At 40.2% G+C, this 27,511-nt stretch overlaps 1 protein-coding gene across 2 annotated transcripts in view; it reads right to left on the bottom strand.

Annotated features, from left to right (window-relative positions):
* The window catches only part of SPAG16 (sperm associated antigen 16), a 111,369-nt gene that overhangs the window by 56,930 nt on the left and 26,928 nt on the right, over positions 1 to 27,511 (bottom strand). For both annotated transcript variants that reach the window (XM_087706286.1, XM_087706292.1), the window contains exons 9-11: positions 25,407 to 25,555; positions 22,201 to 22,331; positions 5,758 to 5,901 (exon numbers count right to left, since the gene is read on the bottom strand). In XM_087706286.1, coding sequence (XP_087562412.1) covers positions 5,758 to 5,901; positions 22,201 to 22,331; positions 25,407 to 25,555 — 424 coding nt within the window. The remainder of the gene's footprint in view (positions 1 to 5,757; positions 5,902 to 22,200; positions 22,332 to 25,406; positions 25,556 to 27,511) is intronic.

The following is a 27,511-nucleotide window of genomic DNA, read 5'->3' on the forward strand; positions in this document are numbered from 1 at the left end:
CAGTAGGCTGCACCTGCCCAAGAGAAATGCAGTCCTTGGTTGCATCAAGAGAGAACCAGCATCAAGATCATGTGAAGCATTAGTGCTACTTTTTACTACCTTTGCGAGACCATACTTGAAACTGTATCCCGTTCTGGTTGTTGTTTTAACTATTTATAGAATATCGAACATAGAATAATAGAGTTGGAACGGACCTTGGAGGTCTCTGCTTGAGCAGGAGACTCTATATCATTTCAGATAAATGGTTATTCAGACTCTTTGAAAGCCTTCAGTGATGGAGTACCCAACACTTCTGAAGGCAAGTTATTGTTCTTACCATTAGAAAATGTCTCCTTAGTTCTAGGTCTCTCCTTTATTAGTTTCCAATCATTGTTTCTTGTGTTGCTTTTTGGTGCTTTGGAAAATAGTTTAACCTCCTTAAATATTGGAAGAGTACTATCATGTCTCTCCTAGTCCTTCTTTTTATTATTAGACACACCCACTTTCTGAAATGGTTCATTGTACTTTAGCTGATTAATCATTTCTGTTGCTGATTCTGTCTCTCTATTGATGCAACCCAGGATTGCATTAGCTTTTTTGGCTGCTGCCTTACACTGCTGACTCATATTTAAGTGATTGTCCACTTAGCGCTCCAAGATCCCTCTCGCAGTTACTGGCATAAAGGGATAGAATCAAGATCATGTGAACTTCTAGTAGCCCTTTACAAAGTCTTAATAAGACCACACCTGGAATACTGCATCCAGTTCTCATCACTACAGTATTAAAAAAAAGATGTTGAGGCTCTGGAAAGAGTGCAGAGAAGAGCAACAAAAATGAGTAGATGATTGGAGGCTAAAACATACGAAGAACGGTTGCTCTTTGTAGGAGCGCCTCATATATTGGAACAATACTATCTAGTCTTTCTTTCCATTACACTAGAGATACTTAATTCCTGTCATCGTTCTTTGCATGTTTGAGAGGCTCCTACAAATATGAAGAACAATATTTGGTTCCAGTACAACCAATGATCGAATAATATTCATTAGACTTCATGAACAGACCTTTAATATGACAATTATCCAAGTTTTTACTACAATCCCTGATGCAAGAGAAATAAAAGTTTCATGAGTTACGATCAGCTTCAGTTTCAAACTGACAGAACATGCAAGCAAGGTTTGTTAATCAATTCCATAGGAAGACTAAAACTATTGTTATTAAGATCCTGGGCCATTATTTCAAATGTTTAAATATTGTTTGAGTATTTATATAGCCAGTGCTGTTGTAATGATTAAGGAGTTGGACTAGGACCAAGGAGAACTGCTATATATACTTGCAGATAAGTAGTGCACAGATTTTGGAAGTGTATTTGGGAACCTAAAATGCTTGGCTTATCCATGTGTATTTATGATAGGTACAAGAAAACTCTTGGCTTTAAAACTTTCTCCCTGAGCTACCTCATGGCTTGGAATTGTAGGAATAAAGCAAAAGAGATTCCCTTGTAGGCTGCCTTGAAGAAAACTAGGATATAAATTTATCCCATAATCCTGTAGAGTGATCTTAATGTTTTTATATTTTAGTATTATGTTAACAATTTACGGCTCTCCGTCCCTTGCGCTGGCTTCTGCTTGTTGTTTTTTTAAAAAGTCAAAAACCCCTTGGAGGGGGGGGAGTGAAGCTAAGGAAGAGCATTCTGTGAGGTTCCAGAGGAGATCACAACTCTCCTGCAGAGCCCCAGGGCGTTTTTGTTCCATGCCACGTCTAGAGAAGAGACAGCCTAAGATGGCTGTCACAAAGCCAGGGACAGCTTAATAATCAAGTGTGCTGGAGCAGTATTTGGAACTGGGTGAGAAGAATCCTTTTTTAAATTCAAAGTGTAACCCTAAAAGAATATTCAGGAAAGAGAGACTCATAATTACTTTTAAAGTGGCGGCGACTGAGCTATTTTTGAGTAAAATCTTAGACGAGAAAAGAATTAACGGAAGAAAATAAAACTTGCTAAAATACAGAAGATTGGATTTTTAAATTAGACAGGAGTTGGGCATTGGAAAGACATTTTAAATTGCTGGAACTATTTCTATAAAACCTACATTTAAATTTTGGAGTATTATAGTAAATTTGTATAAAGAGAAAGCTGATTTGAAAGCTGATTTAACAGTGCCAACTGTTGATAAAGGAAGTACAACATATCCCCCAAAATCCTGGAAAGACTCGTTTGTGGAAATTTAAGTGTGAGATTAAGAAAACTTAATTACTAAAAATACCCCTAAAAGCTTCAAAATAAGACTGAATTGGCAGAGGGATTTATGAAGATTTCATTTTTCGACTAATTAGAGGAACAGACTGATTAATTTAATTTTGGGATACAAAATCTCTTGGACACTGGATATCGAGTCACTTGAGAAGTGGCTTTAGGTTTGAAAATAAGATTGTTGGACTGTTAGACAAAGAGAAACAAAATAAATAATAATATAAACAAAAATAAGTGGAATCCGGGAAGAAATTGCATCATTAATCCTGGATTTTAAAGATACCTTGACAAGAGGATGTGAGGAGATTTTGAATAAAATGCAGAGCATAGGGGAAGAGCTGGGAATGACAGCACAAAAGACAAGGAGAAACCAGGACGCTCAGGAATAGGAGGACGCAACTGAAAGAGCAGCTGAAAAAACTGAACAGGGGAAGCAACAAGCAAGAAAACAAGAAAAAAAGGAGATAAAAATTAAAATATGACTGAGTGATGAAATAAACCAAGGGAAGAGTATTTTAAGACAAAGTAAACAGGAAATAGAAATACAGGAAGATTTTCTTGGGAGAGAAACAGGAGTAAGGGTAGATAATTTGAAACGTAGACAATGCAATAGGGTAGAGAAGGAAGAAATATTTAAGAGGATTGGCCAAGCAGTGGAGTAGATCCAAGAGAGGAACATGGGAGACAAGCTAAGAAATGGAAAATCAAAGCCTTAAAACGGGTGAGACATGATGGATAAAAAAAGGGGGTGGAATATTTCCTTAAAATAACAGTGAGATAAGTTAAAATGGGGTTGGAAGTTAGAGAGGAGGGAAGTTAGAGAGGGGGGTTACATTAACCGCCCCTCTCTAACTTCCAACCCCATATACAACAAGACCAGCAAATATATGAGTGTGGAAATGTTGGTGTGTCTTATACACCAAATACAGCCATATTTGGCCTCCCGAAACCCCACCCCTGCATCCCATTTTTGTGAAAAATGGGCCATTTTTTGCAAAAACTGAAGCTTTTGCCTTCCCCCAGTCCCCAGCAGCACTCTGCAGGCTTCAGCAGGGCTGGAGGAAGGGAAAAATGCCCCCATTTTGTGAAAACCGGACCATTTTTCACAAAAATAGAGGTGTTTTTGCCTTCCCGTGGCCCTGCTGAAGCCTGCAGAGTGCTGCTGGGGGAAGGCCTCCGTTTTTCACCTGTTTTTTGCAAAAACAGGGGCATTTTTACTTTCCCCCAGCCCTGTTGGAGCTTGCAGAGTGCTCCTGGGGGTCAGGGAGGACAAAACCCTTTTTTTATTTACTTGCCTCTTCGAAGTCTTGGTACGTCTTATACACCAGTGCGTCTTATAGTCCAAAAATACAGTATATACATTTGTTAAACATATGATTATTGGTATTTTATCTGTAGTAAAAGGAGGGATATCAAGAATATGGAGATAGGCCAAAAATATATATATTGAAATATTGAATAAGGAAAGATTATAATTCAACAAAATATGTGTATTATTACTAAAAGTCTATAAGATTGTTAATGATGTTGAATATGAAGGGTATTGTTTTATTCGTACTAAAATGTAATTCTGGTTCCACACTGTTCACTGTTAGAAAAATTAAAAAAAACCTTTTTAAAGAAAAGAAAAGAAAAGGAAGCAGAAGATTGGTGAGAAGGTTTGGAGCAAAGAAATATTTCTTCTATCTCATATGTTTTAAAAGATAGAAAGCAGGAACATAATAAAAATATCCAAACTCTTATGTGCATAGTTGCAGCATAATCTTTGCATGAAAATAGCTTTTTAAAAAAGATGTGATATTCAGTGTTCTTTCACCGGAATACAATATAAATTATCTTCTCTTATAATCAGTGGTGGGTTGCAGGTGGTACACCCAGGTACGGGCGTACCGGAGCCTACCCGGGTACCGTTCCGGGACGGTGCTCCGGAGGGCCCACCCGAGCTCCTCACCTGACCTTTAAGCCTTTGGCGCTTCGGCACACATGCATGGTGCGTATGGCGCCTGTGCAACGCTCCACCGAGCAACTGGAGCGTCGTGGAGGCTTGAGGAGGTGTCGCAGGCAGTCGGTGATGCCGGGACCGTTCCAACTGTACCGGTTGGAATTGGATCCGGAACCCACCACTGCTTACGATACATTTTTTCTGACAGACCATTCGTAGATCCAGCTTGGTAAAGGTGATAAATTAAAAGTGACAGCACCAAGCCAACTTCATTTTACCTCAAAATCATGAAACAGAATTGGACCGGCTGGTACCCACGTGGGAGTCTATTGGAGAGTTTAAGGACCATAGCCCTGTGGAAAGTTGAACAAACTTTCTGGAAGAATGCAAAAGACACATGCTAAGTGGAGAATTATACTTTCTTTGAGTTGGGGGGAAAAGTAGAGAAAATTCCATTTCAGGCAGTTCAGATATTGAAAACATTAATGGAAAGTAGCTGGCCGATAACAGAAAATCTGAAGCCAAGGAAAATAGAATGTTCAGAGGGCAGCCAGGAAAGTAGTTTCCCCTCTCAGGAGGACTTTATAAAAGGGGAGAACAGCCTTAATTTTACATTTATCACAGTGCATTTATGTTTTCCCCCTTGAAGGCTTGCTGCAGGCTAAATAACAGGAAAGCTCCAGCTGATAGCAACCAAACAGGCATTTAGTGAATTTGGACAGCAAACTAGAATCAGAGAGAAAATATTTTATTTATGGACTGAAATCTAAATTGTGTAAATTTGTTTGCAAGTATCTGTGCTTATTTAAGAATCTAGAAGGAGCAGGTTATCAGCCTTTTCATGCAACATTTGATCATTCATTCTTCTTTTCCTTTTTTTCTTTTCAATTTTCTTTTCTAACCTTGGTTTAGTAAAAATATTCAATGTTTTAATAAACCTTAGTAAATTCTTAGTATTTACTCCAAGAAAACACCTCCCACCTAGTTAAGCGATGGAAAAAAGGGGATTTCCACTTACATCCTCATAGATAAATAAGAAGCAGAGATGATTTCCAGCAAGTGCAGCAAATTCAGATCTGCCCAGGTTTGGAGATGGCTTTTGTGAATCAGGGGAGATTTCTGCCACCATAGGTTGTCCGTGCATATATACCCCAATATAAAATAGTATAAATGGGAGCTTTTCCTCAAATCATATAACACACTATGTTACCTTGTGAACTGAAGAAATGCCTGCTTCTTTAAAGTAATATAATTATTTGATTTATGATAGTGAAACCATTATATTCTAATTATTGATATCTAATGATTGTTGATGTACCATTGAGAGAGAAATCAGACAATTTTCTCTACGTAGACTGGAGAAAACACCAATGAGAAAAATAAAATTCACATTAAAATAAATTTGACATTCACATGTATCTAGTTTGTCTGTACGGTATTATAAAACTAAAAGATTTAATTAGATGAGACCTGGAAATCTGATGCAGAAGCATGTGGACTAAAATTTACAATGTATTGAAAGTAATCACTTTTAACAGGTTAAGGCCCAAATGAATCAATGCTGATTTCCAGCACTATTTTTACTTACCCTGGATGGAAGCAGCATCCAGAAAGCCAATCTGTGTGACCTTCACCCTTCACGATGATGTTCCCATTAGGAAAGGCCCACATTTTCCACAAGCGATCATCGCTTCCAGTGACAACAATATCTTTCCTTGGATGTAAAGCCAAGCTGTAAGTAGCAAATACAGAAAGTGAAGATTAAAACTGAACAAAAAATTATCTATAGAAACTGGACTGAAGGAACTCAGAGAGAAACATCACGTAGGTTCTGTTTCCCATTCTTTTTCTAAGTTAACTTCTGCTCTCAAAAATGCTTTTTCTAACATGACACAGCATAATATGGGAACGAAGCTAGAAATGAGCAGAGATCAACACAGAAGATGTTTAGAGGTAAAAAGCCCAACCCATCTTCACTCTCCCAAATTAGCAACCATTACAATGAACTACTGTATTTATCAGAAAGGAACATGACCCTGAATTCCAACCCACCCCCGAATCAGGACGCACATTTTTATACTGTGTAGCTGTGCATATAGTTGCCAAGAAACAGCAGGACCAAGAAAAAAGAATCAATTGGTATTAGTTGAACCAATATTATTAATTAAAAATAATTATTTGTGAAAAATGTCCCATTTACAAAATTAATCTTTTCTTTTCACATACTGTTAAACACAGAAATATACATGCAATGTCCTGTAACAAAAATAGCAAAAGAAGGGGAAAAGATGATGGATTTTGTCAGAACAATAACCAGAAAACTGTTGCTCTTAACACAATAACGCACGTGCTTCGGGAGGTAATGACCATTGGCTGCCCTGGAGGGCCGGTCTCTGTGCGCTGCGGGAGAGTCCAAGTATGGGTTAAATTCTGCCTTTCTGCCCAAGGACTGAATTGGGATTTCTTTGGCCATGCCTCTGGTTCCTTGGTGGCTTCAGTTGTTTCAAAGAAGACGTGGTCCTGCTGAAGATGTCATCCAATGTCGCTCCTCATCCTACAGGAAAGTGTCCACATCAGTGAGGAGACCCCTGGGTGGGGTTGGACTCTCTCCCTCAGTGCACAGAGCTAAAGGTCACTAGGGGGGGAATCCGTACTGGAGTGAACCCCTTGTAAAACCCATCTCCCAAAAGATGCTTCTGCAGATGCAAATCTGTCCTGTTTGTAGCTTCTTTTAAAAAGGGAAGGAGAAGCCCAAGTGGCCGCTTTGCAAATTTCCTCAATTGAAGAAGCTTGCGTCGCCCATGCGGCTGTGGTAGCCGCACTCCTGGTGGAGTCTGCCGTTATACGACCTGGAAGAAGTTTGGCTTGATGCTCTTTGGCAAGGGTGATACAGGCCCTCAGCCAGCATCCAATGGTCAAAGGTGTGACTTTGTGGCCCATAGGGGCCAGTTCTAAGGAGATGAAGAGTGCTTCAGATCTCCGAAATGAAGTGATGACAACTTGATCTTCTCTGAAACCCTAGAAGAACACATGAAGCTGGTACAGCAAGTCCTGAAAAAACTTTCGGCTGCCAAGCTATACGCAAAGTTTTCGAAGTGTGAGTTTCACAAGACCTCACTAGATTACATGGGTTATCGCAAAGAGGAGATGGGCAATTTGGGAGAAGGAAGCGTTTGTGGTCTGATGGGCCCTATTCACTTGGAGGCATTTCTTTGAAGGGGCAAAGGACCATTTTGAGGTGTGGACTGACCGTAAAAACCCGGAAGCCCTAAAATCTCCCCAAAAACTGTCACTCAAGCAAATTCATTGGGCTATAAGGGCAATACTTTAACCATTTTAACTTCTCTTTGCGATACATTCCTGGGGGAAATAATGTTATGGCAGACTTCTGCTAGGACAGAAACGATCCATCCTGTAATCCCTTCTAAGCAACTAGCTGCCCCAGGGGTTACCAGAGCCTAGAAGAAGTCGAATTGCACCCTCCCCAATGACTTAGGAGAGGATTTGAAAGGGGCGCTGAAAAGTGGCGGTTGGTTTTTGTCCCACACAAAGGAGTGTGCCATGCGAGGTGGCCTGGCATAGATTGGGGCTAAACGATAGGTACCCGCCAGTTTGAGGGGGGCTGTGTTGCAATGGGCCCATGATTCAAAAGCTGCTGGGCATTTTGGCTTTGCGAAGACTTTACATCTGGTCAAAAAGCAGTTTTGGTGGCTCTCATTGAAGAAGGACAGAGAGTTGTAGTTCTGAGCCTGCATTGCAGGTTGCACATTTGGGCACTTGGTCTCTAAAATGTTCGTCATCACTGCCCTTTACAATTTCAGGCAAGTGGCTGATCAGTCTCTTCTTGAAAGCCTCCAGTGATGGAGAAGCCATCATTTCTGAAGGCAATTGCTGGTTAATTGCTCTCACTATTAGTCAATTTCTCCTTAGTTCTAGGGTGCTCTCTCCTTGATTAGTTTCTTGCACATGGGTTTTAGGCTATTTTAATGTTTACTCTAAATACCTGTGAAATAGTATCTAAGACCTCCAAACAGTGAATCTGAATTTAAATAGGCAGGGGACCCATGATCTATGTGGCAGCCTTCTTTGCAACAGTCAAACGTGGGGCTTGAACCACGCAGGATTAGTGGGACTGAAACATATTGAATGGACATAATTTAGATTCCAATGAAGAGTGTTTAAGTAGCCATATTTATTTACCTAAGTGCTTCTTTTAAAATTCACACAGTCGTGCTGCAGAATTAACCTCCAAAAAGGATAAAATTCCTGCAGTTGCTTGCACAAGCATTTTGTGAACCGTCAGCAAGTCTGCTAATTATGCACTGGAATCTCCAAATAGAGAGAGTTTAATTTCCTTAATAATAAATGCTAGCTCATGATTAAAGGAACATACCATATTTTCAGACTATAAGATGCACTTCTCCCCCAAAAGTGGGTGGAAATGTCAAAGTTCCACCCACCCTCCAGCCCTACCTCTGAGGGTTCCGTTTTCGGTCTCTGCATGTCCTGTTTTCGGCCCATTCCAGGTGTCGGGGATCGCCACTGCTGCCAGTTGCCACCCATTGCCACTGCCCATTGCTGCCCATTGCCACCACCGGTCACCATGGGGGGCAGTAATCAGTGCCTACAACAGGCCAAAAATGAGACACGTGGAGGCCGAAAACGGGGCACACAGAGGCCAAGAAAATAGGACACCCAGAGGCGGCAATAGGCGGTGGCGATCCCCGCAGCCTGGAAAAGCTGATTGGCGATATTTCAACTGCCAATCAGCTGCTCATGCTAAATCAGGCTGCGATGACCTGCTGAAGCTGACCAGAGTGTTTGCTGTTTGCTGCAAGGGCCCGAGCCAGATGCATCCCAGATGGATGTTGGGAGACAGAGGCAGATTTTTTTTCCTTGTTTTCCTCGCCCAAAGCTGGGTGCATCTTATGGTCCGGAATGTCTTATAGTGCAAAAAATATGGTAATTAACTCCAACTTTGTATTTAAAAGAACTGTTGTATGTATTAAAACCACAGTCTTCCTTGCAAGGAAGCTGCTGACATACATTCACAAAAGTGACTCAGCCCCCTGGAATACAGAGGAGAGTTTAAATAGATCACTTTGAATTGTAAGGGCTTGATCAAAGAAATATTTAACATTGGGGTTTAAATTATTAACCTTCCATATTCCCTAGTGTAGATAGAGAAATCTTGTATATAGGATAATGCACAAAACTCCTCTCTCCCCCCCCCCCCAAAAAGGAATATCAGCACACCATGAGAATAAGCTTCACCTGCCAGGAAGTTTTCCTAAACAAAATGAGGCTGCAAGCTGCCCAAAGCCTTTTATTTAGGAACTAAGTTTAGTTCTGGATGGGTCGCCATGACTAATCAAACAGTGAAGCAAAGATCATCTCGTCAAAACTGGTTTTCTACTCGCATGAAAGACATTTTGTAAAAACCTGTGCAAGAGAACAGTAGTGTGTGCTGTTGCCAATGGTAACAGGAATAGTCAGGCTAGATAAGATAATACAATGGTCTGTACAGAAAAGCAAAATGAAATAGACATGATTCCCCTCCCAGGAGGATGCCATGATGAATCAATACTCTTCCTTCAATGGATAAAAGGAGGAGAGAAAAAAATGTATTTATATTTTTTTAAATAAGCCATGGTTCATGAATCAGTAAAAATTAGAACAATGGCGCCTTGGCCACATGCGACTGCCAAGGCAACCTGTAAGGGCCATCAAAGGAGAGTGTCCATTTCTGAAGCACATTTGGTGTAAGAAGCCAAGCTGAGGAAGCAGAAAGCAAGAGTTCCTGGGCCAGAGGGAAGGGTTATAACAACATTCATCAAGGTTAATCACAGAACCATAAAGCTGCAATGGACCTTGAAGATCTTCTAGTCAAAGCCCTTCCCCTTATTGCATTCCAGGCAGATTGTTGTCCAATCTTGTCTTAAATACCTCCAATGATGGAGCACTCATGACTCCAGGAGATAAGCTGCTCCAAAATAAATAAAACAAATCTCAATCTCTCAAAATTTAATTGTTCTCACTGTCAGGAAATTTCTCCTTAGACAGGATCTCTTGCTTCCATCTCTTGCTTCTTGTCCTGCCCTCAGTTGCTTTGGAGACTCACCCCACCCTCTTCTCTGTGAGACCCCCTCAAGTACTCGAAGACAGATATCATGTCTCTCATAATCCTTCTGTTTCTTAGGACATACATACATACATACATACATACAGCATATACAGTATACTGTATACCCCTCTTAGGGCTGCTTCCATCCCCAAAATACAGGATGCAGGTGGCCAAAAGGACAGATATGGGGTTGCATTTATTTAAAATATTGCTTTATGAATGCATCACTTAGCAACATAAATTTCAGTCCCAACTGTTACCATACGTTGCAGATCACTGCATATAAATTAAGGGCATTTGTGGGTGATTTGGTTTTAATTTTGGAGCATTCTATGTGAGGAATGGATATATTAATGGAAAACTTTTAAAAAATGGTACTTAAGCTGCATTTAAAATTAATAAGAAAAAAAATGAAGATGCTAACAAAGAAGACCATAATTATGATGAGGTGTGTAGAATGAAATTAAGAAAGATTTGATAAAATGGAAAAGTTCAGTACATTTTAAAATCATTATGTTGGAAGTGCCACATTAAATATATAGAATAAATACAAACACAGGTTAGCCTGAAAATACCTTTAATATCCAGAACAAGAAGCATCTTACAAAAAAGAAACAGCGGGCAAAGAAAAAGGGTCAATATCCATTCAGACAGAAAGATGGAGAATTTAAGGTGAAGTGGAGAATATTCCAAACGGACAGCAAAAGTGATTGTGAATAGAAATTTGATAGCAAATTTCAATATAAGAAAGGGTGCGAGACAAGGACGTCCATTATCCCCGTTGTTATTTATATTAACATTGGAAGTGTTAAAGAGAAATGTTAGACAAGATTTAGAAATAAAAGGGATGGAAATCAAAAAAGAAAAATCAAATTACAAGCATTTGCAGATGATATTTCCAGGCCCCTGGTATTTCTCTTAGAGGACTCGTTAGAAATTGGCCCCAAGCTAATAAGAAAAATAGAAGAATATGAAGAAGTTACAGGAATGAAAATAAATTAAAAATAAAATAAAATATTAGTTACAAATCTTACAGAGGAACAGAAAAAGGAGCTGGCTAAGATGATAAACCTTCAGGTGGTTAAGAAAATAAAATACTTAGGAATTTATCTAACAGCAAGGTGTGCAACAGTTAACAAAGATAATTACATAAAATTAATGCAATAAATTATGCAGGATTTGGAGAAATGGAAGAATCTGCAACTATTGATAGTAGGGAGAATACCTACTATAAAAATGAATATTTTGCCAAAACTGTGTTTTTTGTTTCAAACTATTCCCATAAAATTAGATAAAAAGTTATTTGACAAATTGAACAAAGTAATGTACATTTGGCAAGGGGAAAGAGCAAGAACAGGATTGAAAATGTTGCAAAAATCAAACTTTAGGGGGTTTTGGGTTGCCAGATTGAGAGCTTTACTACCAGGCATCTGTATGTACCTGGGTGAAAAGAGGGGGTAAACTTGAGGCATAGAGGACTACTATTACTATTGGAGGGACACCAATATCTCCAATTGGGGTGACATGATAAGAATAAAATACATAGATATTATCCAAAGACACTATGTAAGAAATGCACTATTTTTAGTATGGGAAAAAGTTAAAACAAAAAATTACAGGAAAATACCAGTCTGTCTTCCTATGATGGAAGCATTGATAAATTCAAATGTTACTAACTTGGAAAGAATTGTAACATATAAACACATTTTAAATGAAGATGGGGAACTTAAAACGACACAGGAATTGCAAAATCAAGGGGTAGATTTAGAATGGTGGCCATACTTACAAATACAATTAAGGTATGTGAAAAATGCAAAGACATATGGATTTCATAAAGAACCAACAACACTTGATCAGATACTCTTAGGGACAGAAAATATATACATACATACATACATACATACATACATACATACATACATACATACATACATATATTCGTATTACAATGGAAGGTAGTTTAGGCAAAAAACTTTGGATATACCATGGAATTAGGTAAGTGGCAAAACTCTGGGATAGAAATTACAAATTGACAATGGCAACTACTTATAAGGAAAACCTGTATAAAATGTTCTGTAAGTGGCATTTTCCACCAGCAAGACTAGCAAAGATGTTTAAAAATATGTCTGCAAAATGTAATCAGATACTGGATTCTTATTTTTACATGTGGTGGACTTGTTCAAAGGCAAAAAAAAATTGGACAAAAATACATACATGGTTTAGAGAAAATGACAAAGCTATAGATTTAAAACCAGAAAATATTTTGTTAGGTATATTACCAGAAAATTATAATAAAAGGATTACATATTTAATAATACATGTGTTGACAGCAGCGAGAATTGTATTTGCAAAATATTGGAAAAATGAGGCTATACCTACAGCTGAAAGTATCATTAGAAAAATATTAGACTGTGCCGAGATGGATAGATTGATATTAATAATAAAAGTTAAGGAAGAAACAGGATATTTCTTAATATGGGATATGTTTTATCAATTGTTAAAAAAAGAGGTAGAACTTAGAAGATAAAAGATTATTGATATGTATAAGTAAATGATGCAAAATTTTATTAAATATAAGCAAATATTAGTATTAATATTATGGCTGTTGTTATTATTATGACTTTTACCAGTATTTTATTAATACTTTGTATAAGCAAATTGATCCAGACAATGCACTGTTTATTAAGCACTTGTGTATTTTAAAGAAGAAAAAAATGTATAAAATAAAATAAAATAAGATGAAGTGAAGATTTGTCTGCAGAGGGATTTACTTTTCAAAGGTAAAAGGTATTTTTCAAATATGTGTAAATAAGAGAAAGATTTAATAAAGTAGCTGCCTGTGATTCAATAAGTAAAGGACCTTTATTGTTTTTATTTATTAAACAAATGCATATGACTGCCTAACTCACATCTGATAACTCTAGGGAGTGTAGAAAACTTTTTAAAAACCCTCAGTACAGAAACTCATAATCCCCCGCCCTCAAATTTCTATGCAAGTCTTATTTATTTTATAATATTGGTGTTTTGGTAAATGGAAATATCTTTTCTGTTTCTCATCCAACTTCAAAAAAATAATTTAAAACATAAATTGCAGGTTCTAGGATGAAATAAAAACCAATTTCCTTTTTCTATTCATTATATTACACTTCCTGATATTTCTGCCTGAAATGGGAGGTTATTTCTATATTACTGATGTCAATATATCAGCTGGGTAATGGAAACATTCTGGAGAAAGATTCATTCCAACCAAAATGATTTGCATTTTATTTGTCATCTGTAATAAATACAGAACATCCTTTCCTCATTTTGATACATTAAACAAGACATCAACAATACAAGTTCCTCAGAGTTCCTATTTTATTTCATTTAGTAATCATAATCTGTGCGAGAAACAAAGCTAAATACGGTTTTTGAGGTATAAAGTGGTAAAGTGATTTGAATTTTTATAATGTTAGCAATATTGGGTTACTACTTTGAAAAAGCAGATTCTTTGAAATACACGGTTTATTTTGCTATTATGATTAGTACAGCAATTTGCATTTAAATTTAGGGGCTTTTTGTATCTTACATGGAATGAAATAATTACTCATAAACACCTGTTGATTTCCTCTGTATAGTGTGTGCACAATTATTAGGCAAGTGATTACTTTGATCATATCATCCTTTTTACGCATATTTTCCCCCTCCAAGCTGTACAAACTTAAACGCTTAGTAGATATAAGCAGATCAGGTGATGTGTATTTGTGTAATGAGGGAGGGTGTGGCCTAAGGAGATCAGCACCCTTTATCAAGGTATGCATAATTATTAGGCAGCTTCTTTTCCTCAGGCAAAATAGGCTAAAAAAAGAGAGAGAACTGACTCTGAAAAGTCAAAAATTGTAAAAGGTCTTTCAGATGGAGGCAGCATATTTGGGCATGATCACAGAACCATCAAATGTTTTGCTGCAATAGTCAACAGGGTCACAAGAAACCTTCGAGTAAAAATGCACCCTAACTGCCAATTTCCACTTGTCCTGGAAGCGGCGGCCCTCGCTGTCAACTTTCCCTTTTTTAGTTACAGTCGTCATTTTAGAAATGGGCACACGAGCCTTGCGTCTCAAGGGTCACGTGACGAGAGTGCGGACTCAGGTCCACTGCCACCTTCTGGTGAAATATGACCACCAGCCTTGAAGGCTCAGCCAGCTGTGGGTGGGCAGCAGGGGACAGCTGCAGGAACCGCTGCGTGGTGAAGGAAAACATGACGGCCAGTGGGGATGAGTGACAGGCTGAGCTGCCGGGGAGAAGAGGCTGCGAGCCACTCGAAATTTGAAAACAGGCCACAATTGGTCCCCAGGCCGGACTTTGGACATGCCTGGTCTAAAAGACCTCCACGGTCCCTTCCATCCCTATGATTTTATTATTCCATCCAATCTGGCAGACAGGAGTGTACATCAAGTGTTTCCAAGCTGAATGGCTTTGGGATTGCTTATAACTTCCAAAATCTTTCTGGGAACATCTGGCTAAAGACAGGATGTTTATTTTACGTTAATATTAATTTATTAAATATTAATGAATATCTTGTTCTGTACTCTGATCCCACACACATTTTCAACACATAAGCCTGAAAAATGGCATCCTCTTGTTGCAATTTAATCATTTACACGAAAAGCTGCCTCAGAAAAGTGACACCACCTAGTTGACCCTGGTTGTGCCCAAACACTGGGTAAGATCTGACCTAATTTAAAGGGAAGACCATTAGATAACACCAGGTATAGGCTGGACAAAATCCCACCCCTAATTCTAAAGAGAACTCATCCTAATTTAGTTTCTAATTTCTAAATAATTTAGCAGTCATTTAAGATCCTATAGTGCTCAGTTTAGTTCCTAAATAATTCTGTGGTGCTGTCCTACAGATATTTATAACTCCTCCACATTTATTAGCATATAACTGAACGCCTTTCAACTCCCTTCTTCTAATCCCTTGATCCAATGATTATAGACCATTTTTTGCCTTTGATGACTATAATTACTATAGTGATGATTATTCACTAAATTATTTTTAAATTAAGAAAGACTTATTCTATGCAATAATCTTCTCATGAGTATTGCTGTTAACCACCAAGTTGGAATTAAAAGTTTTTGACTTCATTGTCACTAAAGAATTTATCAAATGTTGCCTTGGGAGATAAATAAAAATGAAGAGCTAAAGTTTTCAAGTAACGTTTACCCATGAACTTTCCAAAGCATATTATTTCTGCACTAAAAATCCTGATTATTGTTTCTATTCCGGAGGCTATATAAAAGAATTCAAGATTAGAATGCATGTAAACACATAGGACCCATACAAGAGCATACTAGCTAGGCAGAGCTGTATTTTTGGTCTTCCCCTAATTATTTTATACATAAACTCATTGGTTAAGGAAATTGCACATCCAAGATATCATTTCCTAGAACTGCAATTAGGAACGTTCCACTATTTTATGCAGAAGATGCAGCCATTACTTCTAGAACTCCAATTGGTCTTAGGTACACTCTTAACACCTTGCATTCTACTGTAAGAATCACCAGCTTCTTCTGATGAACTAACAGAAGGTCAAAGCAATGGTCTTTGCTAATGCATTCAAGAAGCTCTGATAGGTGATAAAGGGGCAAAAGAACAAAGAGCTAAGGGCTTTTAAATTCTTCGATACGATTTTTTTCAAGACGAGGTGGTCGGAGAGTACACAAACTGACTTGATCTTGTAGGCTCAAAATGCTTCAGCCATTGTAATGTTCTCTCACACTAAAGCAGAGAATCTTTAAAACTATTCACAACTAAATCTCTAGTTCAGTTGCTTTATGATTCCCAGCTAGGGCCCTGCGCAAGGTTAGATCAATGGAAGAGGTTCAAACCAAGTTTATCAAAGAACTGTTCCATGACCCAAGATGTACGTATATCCAGCGTAATTTTGACACGAGACTGGCCAAACAAGGGTTAAGAATTTAGTTGCCAAGAACTTGGCAACTAAATATAGATTACTGATTTATTGCCAGTTTATTTATTTATTTATTATCAAAATTTATATGCCACCCAATCCCGAAGGACTCCGGGTGGCTTACAAAAAAAAAGGGGGAAAAAAGAGAAAGAAAAAACAAGAAAAAAAAGACAGTTTAAAATCACAAAACCACATGCATTCATTCTAATCGGGGCTGGACCTCAACAATGAGGTCAACAGCTCCAGGCCTGCTGGAACAGCCAGGTTTTAACAGCTTTCCTGAAGGCCATGAGAGTGGGTATGGTCCGGATCTCTGGGGGCAGCTGATTCCAAAGAGTCGGAGCAGCCACAGAGAAGGCTCTTCTCCGGGGGCCCGCCAGCCCACTCTGTCTGGCTGACGGCATCTGAAGGAGGCCCAATCTGTGGGATCTTACTGGCCGCTGGGAGGTATGTGGCAGCAGGCGGTCTCGAAGGGACCCTGGCCCTAAGCCATGTAGGGCTTTAAAGGTAATAACCAACACCTTGAATTGCATTCGGAGACCAATTGGTAGCCAGTGCAGCTCGCGGAGGACAGGTGTAACGTGGGTGTACCTCAGTGCACCCAGTATCGCTCGCGCAGCTGCATTCTGGACTAGCTATCTATTCTATCTGCTAAATTTCAAATGTTACAGCCACAAGTAATTCTAAAATCTTTCCTCCTGTGGCCTCCTTTTTTTGTCTTTATAATTTCTTGAAACAATCCATGCGATTGGTTATCTTATTCCACAAATATTTCTTTAGATGGTTTAACCATCAAGATGGAACTCAGTTAATTATATTAATTAGTCTCTTCTTCACAATTAAGTTTCCTTTTGGGAGCCAGATTCAACAGCATATATTCAGCATTCCTGTCTGGGTAGTTCAAGAGGGTTGTTCCTAGTGAAACCTCCACTTATGTAACGATTCAAGTGAATCATCTTTATGTGAAAATTAATATGAATCCTGCTTTATATGCTGGCACACTATATAAGGCAGGCTTATCTTCCCACTGTTGTGGCATGTTCTAGGCTGGGCTGCACGGGGTGTTCAGGGAGGGGCATGTTGTGTCCTTTTAGGGCAGTTCATTTTAGGGCAGCTTTTGGGGCAGCTCGTCCACCTTTGGTCCCCACCTGTCACTCAGCTCTCGCCTGTGGCTCCTGGTAGCTGTAGCATGCGCAGTAGCCACACCCGGGGCAACAGCTTTGACAGGCTGGCCAAACCAGGCTGAGAGTAACCGTTGGGTCAGTGACCTTCCATGAGATAGGAACTTGTCTATCCCGAGCATGTGAAAACAGATTCCGGCGACTGAGCAGATGAGACCTACTAGAATAGGATCACGGTCACGAAGGCAGGATCTGCAAGCGGTGTGGTACGCTAAGAGCACAGCAAGATACAAAAGACAAAAGAGAGAGTGAGGCTGACTATGGGCTCCTCACTTAAATCCAATTCACGTGCAAGTCTTCACATCCCCCCAATTCCCGGGAACCTTCAAAGTCCTGTGGCGGTGGGTGAGTGACGGAGCAGCAGGTGTGGATACACTGGGAATGCAGCCGTGGACCTGCAGACAGATGACTCAGGTCTAATGGTCATCTTCTTGCTGAACAAAGCAACAGCTGAATTAGGTGTCTGTCTGAGTGACTGAGCAGCCCTCTTCAGGACCACCCTGCTCACCTCCGTACTAAGAGGAAGCGGGTAGAAAAGGTGCCTAAACATTGTTGCTTCATAGAGCCCTGTCCAGCTTTCCATGGCTGGAGGGGATCCCATTTTGTCGAATAACAGAACTTCAAAGAAAACGCAATATGCCACTCACCATTGGCCTATGGATCGTACATACGCTTCAAGACAGCCCCTTAGCAAATCGACCAGAAAGAAGGACAGCCCTGGTCTCCAGAGAGCTTGCAAGATTTTACATCAATATTGTGGCCCTGTGTGAAACTCGTCTAGCCAACGAAGATCAGCTCACAGAAACAGGAGGAGGTCATACATTCTTCTCATGTGAACACAGCAGTAACAAAGGCCGGGAATCTGGAGTTGGCTTTAAAAAATCATCTTGTCTGCAAACTTGCCAGTCTTCCCAAGGGCATGGACGACCGACTCATGACGACCGACTCATCTCCCACTCCCAAGAGGAAAGCAAGCTACATTGATCAGCGCCTACATACCCACAATGATGGACCCAGGTGAAGTAAAGGACAGGCTGACAGGCTGGTTCTACTTGGCAATTTCAACACCAGAGTAGGATCTCTCTGCCTGGGATGGGGCCATTTGAAAAAATGGAATTGGCAAATGTAACAGCAATGGCCTATTACTACTGGAGATATGTGCAGCTCACGATCTGATCATCACCAAAACCATCTTTTGCCTGCCTGCTCACAAAAACACCTCTCGGATGCACCCACATTCCAAGCACTGGCATCTTATTATGTCATCATGTGGAGGAAAGACAGACAGGATGTCAGGGTGACCAAGGCCATGCCGAGCGCTGACTGCTGGACTGAGCATAGACTCACCATCTCCAAATTAAGCTTTCACATCAAGCCAAAGAGACGTCCGACTCTGGAGGCTTCAGAGGCAACACATAACTCCACTCTCTGCCTCCGATGCAGAGCCCTCGTCCGAGCCTTCCCCAGACTCCAGGACTGGCCCATCTTCCTCCCCAACCCCCTTGCTGTCCAACTCTGCTGCGAGCTCCACAGACCACCGGCAGACCACAACACAATCATAGAGGAATATCACCGTTTTCCATCGCAGACAAGATCCTTGCACAAGTGTTGCTGAACTGCCTGACTGACCACCCAGAGCAGGGTTTATTACCTGAGACACAGTGTCTCAAAAGTTTCTAGAACCTATTCTGTAGGTGTGGCCTGTTTTGTGGGAGTGGCTTGGCGGTCATGTGACCAGGTGGGCGTTTCCAACTTGGAAAATGTGGTGAAACTCACTTAACGACACTCTTGCTTAGCAACCAAAATTTTGGGCTCAATTGCGGTCATAAGTTATTTTTCTTTTCTTTCTTTCTTTCTTTCTTTCTTTCTTTCTTTCTTTCTTTCTTTCTTTCTTTCTCTTCTTTCTCTCTCACTCTCTTTCTTTCTTCTTTCTTTCATCTCTCTCTCCCTTTTAAGTCCAAGTCTTCCATTCTATTGAAATAGCATTTCTCTACATACACCTAGCATTTTAAATTTAGATTTGTTTCTTGGGGTTGTATTTTAGGTTTAAATCACCCAAAGTTTTAGAATGTCATCAGGTTGCTTAGTGGAATTACATTGTACTTTTTATTCGCAAGTGTGTTTGCAGAAAATGTTTGAGACTGTGAGATTCTGGCTTTCTAAAAAGGTATAATACGAAAGGCAGGAAGATCGAATAGAGACTGCTGAGTTTGAATAATACTATGCATGTACTTTGAAGGTTTCCCCTGAGAAAGGCTTCTCTGCAGTATTTAACTGCATCGTGAATTCAAATGAAATTCAATACATCCGTCCTGAAGAAAATTTCCTAACAGTGAGAACAATTAACCAGTGGAATGACGTGTCTTCAGAAGTTGTGGGTACCTCATCACTAGAGGCTTTTAAGAAGAGACTGGACAGCCATTTGTCTGAAACGGCATAGGGCCATGATGGTGAACCTATGACATGCGTGCTGAAAGTGGTATACAGAGCCATCTCTCTGGGTACAAGGAACCATCACCCATTGCTCTTCTGGCCAGCTGGCCAGCTGGTTTTCACGTGCACGGGCATGCCAGAAACCGCAAGAGTAGCCGCCCGGTGCACATGCACACATCAGGATAATAATCTTCCTGTTTCCAGCATGTTCAATCGGCCACTTGGTCTTCTGGTTTCTGGCATGCATGCGTGCGTGAAGACCAACAGTGGCAAGAGCAATGTGCATACATGCCAAAAGATGCGGAGGGGATCCCAGCGGTCACTTCCTAGGGGAGCAGAGCTATCGACCAGGCCTGGTGGGCCAGAACTTCATTCCCTCACCCAAGTGGGCTTCATGCGTGGCCCCACATGCATCCGCAGCCCAGAGCACCCCAGAAGAGCCGGCCGGCTCCCGCATGGCCCCCCTGCCACTTCTGCCAAGTAAGCCATATCTCTGGCATTCCTCCTGTGCAGGAACTCTAGAAGAGCAGCAGCAGCAGCAGCAGCTAAAGGGGAAAGGGCAGGAGCGACTGGCCAGCTAAGACACACAGGCAGGGGTTGCTGGCTGGGGGGCTGGCTGCCCTGCCCGCTGCTCGTCCTGCTGCCGGGAAAGTGGCAGTGTTGGGGGGGGGGAGTAGCAGCATGAGAACCTCCACCACCACTGGGGATGAGGGGACATGTCAGAATCCGGAAGAGGAAGGGGAGCAGAGCTGCTGGCCAGAATGGGCAGATCGGGCCTCCCCTCCCTCCCCACTGAGTGGGTTTCTTGCATGGCCCAAACCTCCAACTCGCAGCACCAACACGCATCCGCGGTACAGAGCGCCTGCCCTGTGCGTCCGAGCCGGCCAGGTGCTCCAAAAAGCAGATGCGCATTGGTGCTGCGGGCCGGAGGTTTGGGCCGCAGAGGAAGCCCGCCCGAGTGGAAGGATGGAAGGCTGAGTCAACCTTGAGCCTGGTGAGATTTGATCTGCCAAACTTCTGGCAGTTGGTGATCAGCAAAAATAGCTGCAGTGCTGCATTCTAACCACTGTGCCACCACAGCTCTTAGAAAGAAAATTAGAAACAAAAATTCTGAAGAAACAGCTTTAGATGAAGTTGTATCAGTGGTGCAATTCAGCCGGTTCTATCCGATTCGGGCTAACCGGTAGCGCTGGCGGCCCGGGACTCCACCCACCCACCCAGACATCATCATGTTCCATTTTTGATGCTCTGCGGATGTGTGGAAGGTCCTGTGCATGCACAATGGTGCACGCTCATATTTGTGAACCGGTAGAGAAGGTAGAGAAGGTAAGTTGATTTCACCCCTGAGTTGTGTGTCCTGAGATAGAAAGCGTGAACAATGAATGAATGAGTTTATTTGTTTATTGGGTTTATTCATCCACTTCATCAAAAGAGACTGTGGGAGACTTACATTTTGTTGGAATATAAAGTAAGGAACAAGAAAATAAAATGCAATAAATATCTAGAATACCAAAGAGAACAAAAGTAACAGAAGAACGGAAATAACAAAAGTGCTAAATTACTGAGGCAAAGATTGATCAGAGCAACTGCCACAGGATCTAGCTGCTCTCTGTTTAGTCTAGTTTTGATAGCTAAAATAGTCAATTGTCCTTTTTCCCAGGTTCCTTAATGGCAGGTAATGCGAAAAGCTGACAAAATAAAATGATACTATTGTGTAGACCTTTTCTTTTAAATTCACATTTATATTATTTACAAGATTTTCATCTTGTCTTTCACTCAGCAATTCCAGGCAACAAGCACAGTGCTCCCTCCCAAGCACTTATTTTTTTTAATTATTTCCTTCAAGTACAAACGATTTTGAAGGCATTAAGAAAGAAATTGTGAGTCAGTAGACAAAGAAAGACAAAGAAACTCTATTAAACTTTCTCTTAATCTGTAGAAATCTGCTGTGATAAATTACAAAGTAATTGTAATTTATAAATTAGGGGAGTGATTAAATGTCAAATATTGTCATTACCGAGAGAGGAGACATATGCTTTACATTTTAAAGAAGATAGAATCTTTTGCAAAAGAAACAAAAGGCTTCCTATTTTCAGGACCTATGTTCCAACGTTCATCCTCTATATTCTCAACTGCAGGGAGAATACCGCTTTACTGTTTAAATTGATTTGAGACGGCATAATTTCTTCAAGGTTACTTTGCCTAATGTAACATTGTTATAAAAATCATGTATGTAAATCATTGTATTGAGATAGCTAGCTAACCAATAATAAGCAAATATTTATTTATAATGCTAAATAATAACATGAAATCATTAAGAAATGTTTAAGAACTCCTACCAGGTCACTGCCAAATCATGAACTTTCAACGTGTTGCACAGTTTATATACTCCAGACTTCAATGGCCGCACACATTTTTTTGCACAAGCAAGGTATGGATTTACTTGGATACCTTCAGGAAATTCTGAATCCTTAAATCAAAGTAGAGTAAGAAAAATTAAAATTAACTAATTAGTTATTAGTTCAGATTTTAAGACATATATAGGTTTATAAAAAGTGCTTTTCATTGTTTGGTTTGTTGATTGTCTTTACTCAACGGAGTCTTAGAATGAGATGTCATTTTGTAAATTATATTAATTATTATTAATATTCAATTCTCCATTCAGAGTGATAATGAAAATTGTTTCTATCTATTGTGTAAATCAAAAGGGATGGGATATTTCTTACATCCTGGAAAGCAAGATAATATCTGTAAGGAACACGTAGCGCTCCCTCCTTTTATTTCTCCTCACCACAATAATCCTGGGAGACACTCTGGGCTGACAGAGAATGGTGGGCCCAAAGTCATCCAGTGAGGTTCCAAGGCTGAGGAAAGCTTAGAACTTGGGCCTCTCTATCCCTAGTTAAATACCTTAACCACTATAGTTCATATAAAACTGAAAGGAATCTTAGAGATTGGATGGATAAGTAGGTAGGGGTTCTTCATCATCATCATCATCATCATCATCATCATCCCTCTCATTAAGGTACTGGAAATGGTTGCTTCGTTTCATTTAATGGTATGACTGCTCTTGAGTCCATTCAGTGGAATCTGAGCATCCCATAGACCAGGAGTTCAGCCCGTAGGGTGCTTAAACCTGGACCGCAGGGTCAGCCTGGAAATATCAAAGGAACAGCCCGAGGTGCCTTTGCCTGCCAAAGTGAGGCAAGGAGAGGGGCGTTTTCAGCCTCTACAGCACTCTGCACTGAGGCTTCGTGGAGGTTGGGGAGACCAAAAACAGGCCATGTGGGGGGCCTTGCAGGGCCTCCACGTGGCCCATTTTTTGGCGGCAGAGTGCGGTTGGAGGCCAAAATCGAGATGCGCAGGGGGCTTGCGGAGCCTCTGCGTGGCTCGTTTTTGGCCATTTGGATCTGGGTACTTGAGAGACCGCCTACTGCCAATTACCTCCACGTGACCTATTAGATCTCATCGATTAGGCCTCCTCTGAGTTCCATCTGCCGGTCAATGCCGACTGGCAACTACGCGGAGGAGAGCCTTCTCGGTGGTAGCTCCAACCCTATGGAACGATCTCCCCGTGGAGATTTGTACCCTCACCACCCATCAGACCTTCCGCACAGCCCTCAGAATCTGGCTATCCCGTCAGGCCTGGGGCTAAGACTGTAACCCGCCCGAATGGTATGAATGTTGTGTTTTTAATTATGTATTGTCTTATATGTTAAAAGTTTGTCTCCCCCTCCCTTTTGGGTTGTGAGCTGCCCTGAGTCCCCCCCAGGGAAAAGGGCGGCATACAAATAAACTTCTAAAAAATAAAAATCAAATAAAAATAAAGTGCTGCAGGAAGCATCCATCCTGTCTCCCCTCCCAGCCGGCCTGCGGAGAACTACAATGCTGATCCGGCCCTCGAAGAAATCCAGTTTGACACCTTTGCCATAGACCGTTTAACAGAGAATTATTAAAATATGCACACTATCTGAAATTGTGTTACAAACTAGTGTGCCTAATGTTGAACGGGACTATTGCAACGTGCTCTACATGGGGCAGCCCTTGAAGAGCATTCGGAGACTCCAGCTTGTCCAGAATGCAGCCGCGCGAGCGATCGTGGGTGCACCTCGGTTCACCCACGTAACACCTATCCTCCGCGAGCTGCACTGGCTTCTCACTGGTCTCCGGATACGCTTCAAGGCACTAGTCGTCACTTATAAAGCCCTTCATGGTATTGGACCTGGGTACTTGAGAGACTGTCTGCTACCAATTACCTCCACTAGACCGATTAGATCCCACACATTAGGCCTCCTCCGAATTCCATCCGCCGGCCAATGTCGACTGGCGACTACCCGGAGGAGAGCCTTCTCTGTGGCTGCTCCGACCCTCTGGAACGAACTCCCTGTGGAGATTCGAACCCTCACCACCCTCCAGGCCTTCCGCAAAGCCCTTAAAACCTGGCTGTTCCGACAGGCCTGGGGCTAAAGAGCTGTTGCCCCCATCTCGAATGGTATGACTGTTGTGTGTTTTAAATTATGCATTGTTATGTGTCGTTTTTTTAATTTTTTTGTCTGTATCCCCCTTCCTTGGTTTGAGTTGTGAGCCGCCCTGAGTCCCCTTCGGGGGAAAAGGGCAGCATATAAATATAATAAACAAACAAACAAACAAACAAACAACTGAATTACATTCAATAATAATAATAAAAATATTTTCCTATTGTATACAATTCATTGTAATGAGCAAAATAGGATTCTCCATGTAGAAGATCCATGTTCTTCCTTGTTTCTTTAGGCACTAGGAGGTATATAAGCAGCTTGATCAGGGAAACTGTTGGTGTTTCTTTAAACTTTATGCTGCTTATTTCAAAAGATGTAGGATAGGGCTCTCAAACTCCCAGGCCAGATGTGTCATGCACTGGCCATACCCAGTGGGGGGGGGGGGGAGTCCCGATATGTCACATGATGATGCCATGATGCCATGAGTTCGACACCCCTCATGCAGAAGAAGCTCTCCCTTGTCCAACAGGGTTTTTTTATATAAATAATGCTTGGATTGTATATATCTGATCTCAGATGGACGGAGTGCTCCCCTCTTGGTCCTGTTAGAGCTTCAAAGGTGGTTAATCCTATTAGGATAATATTTGTGGATATTTAAACTACTTCTTTAGTAATTCCACACTTATCTGTATGGGCAGTTGCAGCCAGTAATCATGCAGTAGCCTAAATGACTCATTCCAATTCTAGGACTGTGATTCTACTATTGTAAATAATACTAGCTAAAATTCTAAATCTATTACTGGAACACCACTACCACCACCACTCCTGATATATCTGGCTCCGATTGTTTAAAAGAGCTCTGAAAACTTCCTCTTTTCTTAGGCTTTGGGTTATAGTGGGTGGGTGAATCCTATGCATTAGGTTATAATTTAATGGCTACTTTTTATGGTGTTTGGTGGGATTTTTATACTTTAATTGTACTGGATTGTATTTATTATGTCCTGTCAGGACTCATTGGATAGCCTCATAAACTTCTAAAATAAATATATAAATAAGAACATGCATACCTTTGGATATTTCTTGCTCATCTGTTTTGCTGGGTCTTTGGTTGAATCGCGTGCATTAACAGCAGAATGCACTTTCTGTTCCTTGGCTTCTCTAAGGGCTCTTTGGGAAGGTCCCACTAATCCAGCCTCTCTATCACACCAATGACCCACTGCAAGGCACAATTGATTACAGAAAGAACATTATTTCAATGACTTAAGAACTTCTTTTTATACTGCCCATTTAGACAGAACATTGTTTTATTCCCAGAATGGTAAACTATCATTTATGAAGATATAGAAGAGCATTGGCCCCAAGACAGAACTTTGTGGTACCCCACTGATTACTTCCCTCCATGTACACGTAGTACTGTTAAGGACAACTCGTTGAATATGGTTTGTCAGCTAGTTACAAATCCATCTGGGGGTGTTGCTGTCTGCCCCACATTTTTCTAGCTTACCAAGAAGTAAGTTGTGGTCTACTTTGTCAAATGCCTTGTTGAAGTCTAAGTATACTGTGTCCACAGCATTTTGTTAGACTACTAATTTAGTAACTGTCAAAGAATGTAATAAGACTGGCTTGGCATGAATTGTTTTTAACAAACCTGTGCTGACTGCTAGTTATTACTTTACTCATTTCTAGCATTCTGGCAGATGTGTTTCTTTATTATCTTTTCCAATATCTTCCCAGGTATTGATGCTAGCTGACTGGTCTATAGTTTCCTGGGTCTGCCCCCCCCCTTTTTTTTTGAAGATGGGAACCACATCAGCTTTTTTCCAATGCTCTGGTAGTACACAAGTGTTCCTGGATTTTTTTTTAAAGATATGGTACAATGGTTCTGAGATAACATCTGCCAGCTCCTTCAGAACTCTTGGATGTAATCCATCAGTTTCCGATGATTTATATTCATCAGCATCAGACAGGTATTCTCTTACTATTCTCTTGCTTATTTTAATTTTTACTTCTAGTCTGTTTTTGGTAGGTTGGGCTTTAATTTCTTTTTTATATATAACTTTTATTGTTTTATCAATGTATAAAATGCAAAGAAAAATAAAAAGTAGGAAATTAAGGGAAGGAAAAAGGAAGGGGGGGGGAAATATGAGGTACGAGGGAAGAAAGGAAAAGGCGTTGACTTCCGACTCTTTTTGGCACAGTTCAACACAGAAACATCACAACCTCAACTTTTTACTTTTATACATTGGTATATAACTAGCCATTTCTATAACAACCAATCTATTTAATTAGCAAAACCAAAGTCAAAGTTTCATTTTTTTTCCCTCAAAAGCACAAAATCCAGAAGTGATATCCAAATAAAATAAATAAATAAATCCTCTTTGAAAAGAACCATCAATCTAACCATTACAGCTTTATCTTCCTTGCTGTTGAAATAATGTATTTCTATTTGCACTTAATAATATTTATAAACTATCACCATTTATATTAACAAAATTTACTGTATTCTTTCAGATTTAACCTTAAAAGAAAAAAATATTTTCCTCATCCATTTTAAAACACCAAGCTTTCTTTAAAAACATTTCCAAAATTGAAAAAACCTTTTTTGACTTTCTCTTAGCATACACACTTTAAAGTTCATTTTCAGAGCAATAAAATACCAACTAACTCCAATTAAATTTAGATCATTCCTCCAAGTTAACCCTCATAGAACAATTTTTTTTCTTCTTGTATACATTATTTTTAAAGTTTTAGATTTTCCTTAGACTAATACATCTTTTTCTTTAACCATATCTTAACATAGATATTTTCAAATACACTTTCAATAATAGTTTACAAACTTTAGGAATTACTTAAACAATATATATAAAAGGAAAAAAATACATTTTCAAACTTAAAATTAAATTATTCTTTCAATTACAAATCCTAATCCCAATTGACTCATTCATTTTAAGTCACTTTTTCCAGCTTGTCTTCATGGAATAAAATATTTTTCTTCTTGGGAATGTTTGTCATAAGCTCTGTTTTTCCCAAGCATTTCTCAACCTTGTTAATATCCATGAGGAAAAAGTCCCAAAGTTGTCCTTTTAAAAGTTGCAAATTTCCTTGGAGCTCTTCTTTCATTTGTGTTGGGAAGCTTCTATTTAAACCCTCATAATAAAAATTTATGTTAGGT

Source organism: Thamnophis sirtalis, unplaced genomic scaffold (assembly GCF_051295495.1).
Source record: "Thamnophis sirtalis isolate CommonGarterSnake01/CBP01778 unplaced genomic scaffold, rThaSir2_p1.2 scaffold_1, whole genome shotgun sequence".
In the NCBI taxonomy this organism is placed as follows: domain Eukaryota; kingdom Metazoa; phylum Chordata; class Lepidosauria; order Squamata; family Natricidae; genus Thamnophis; species Thamnophis sirtalis.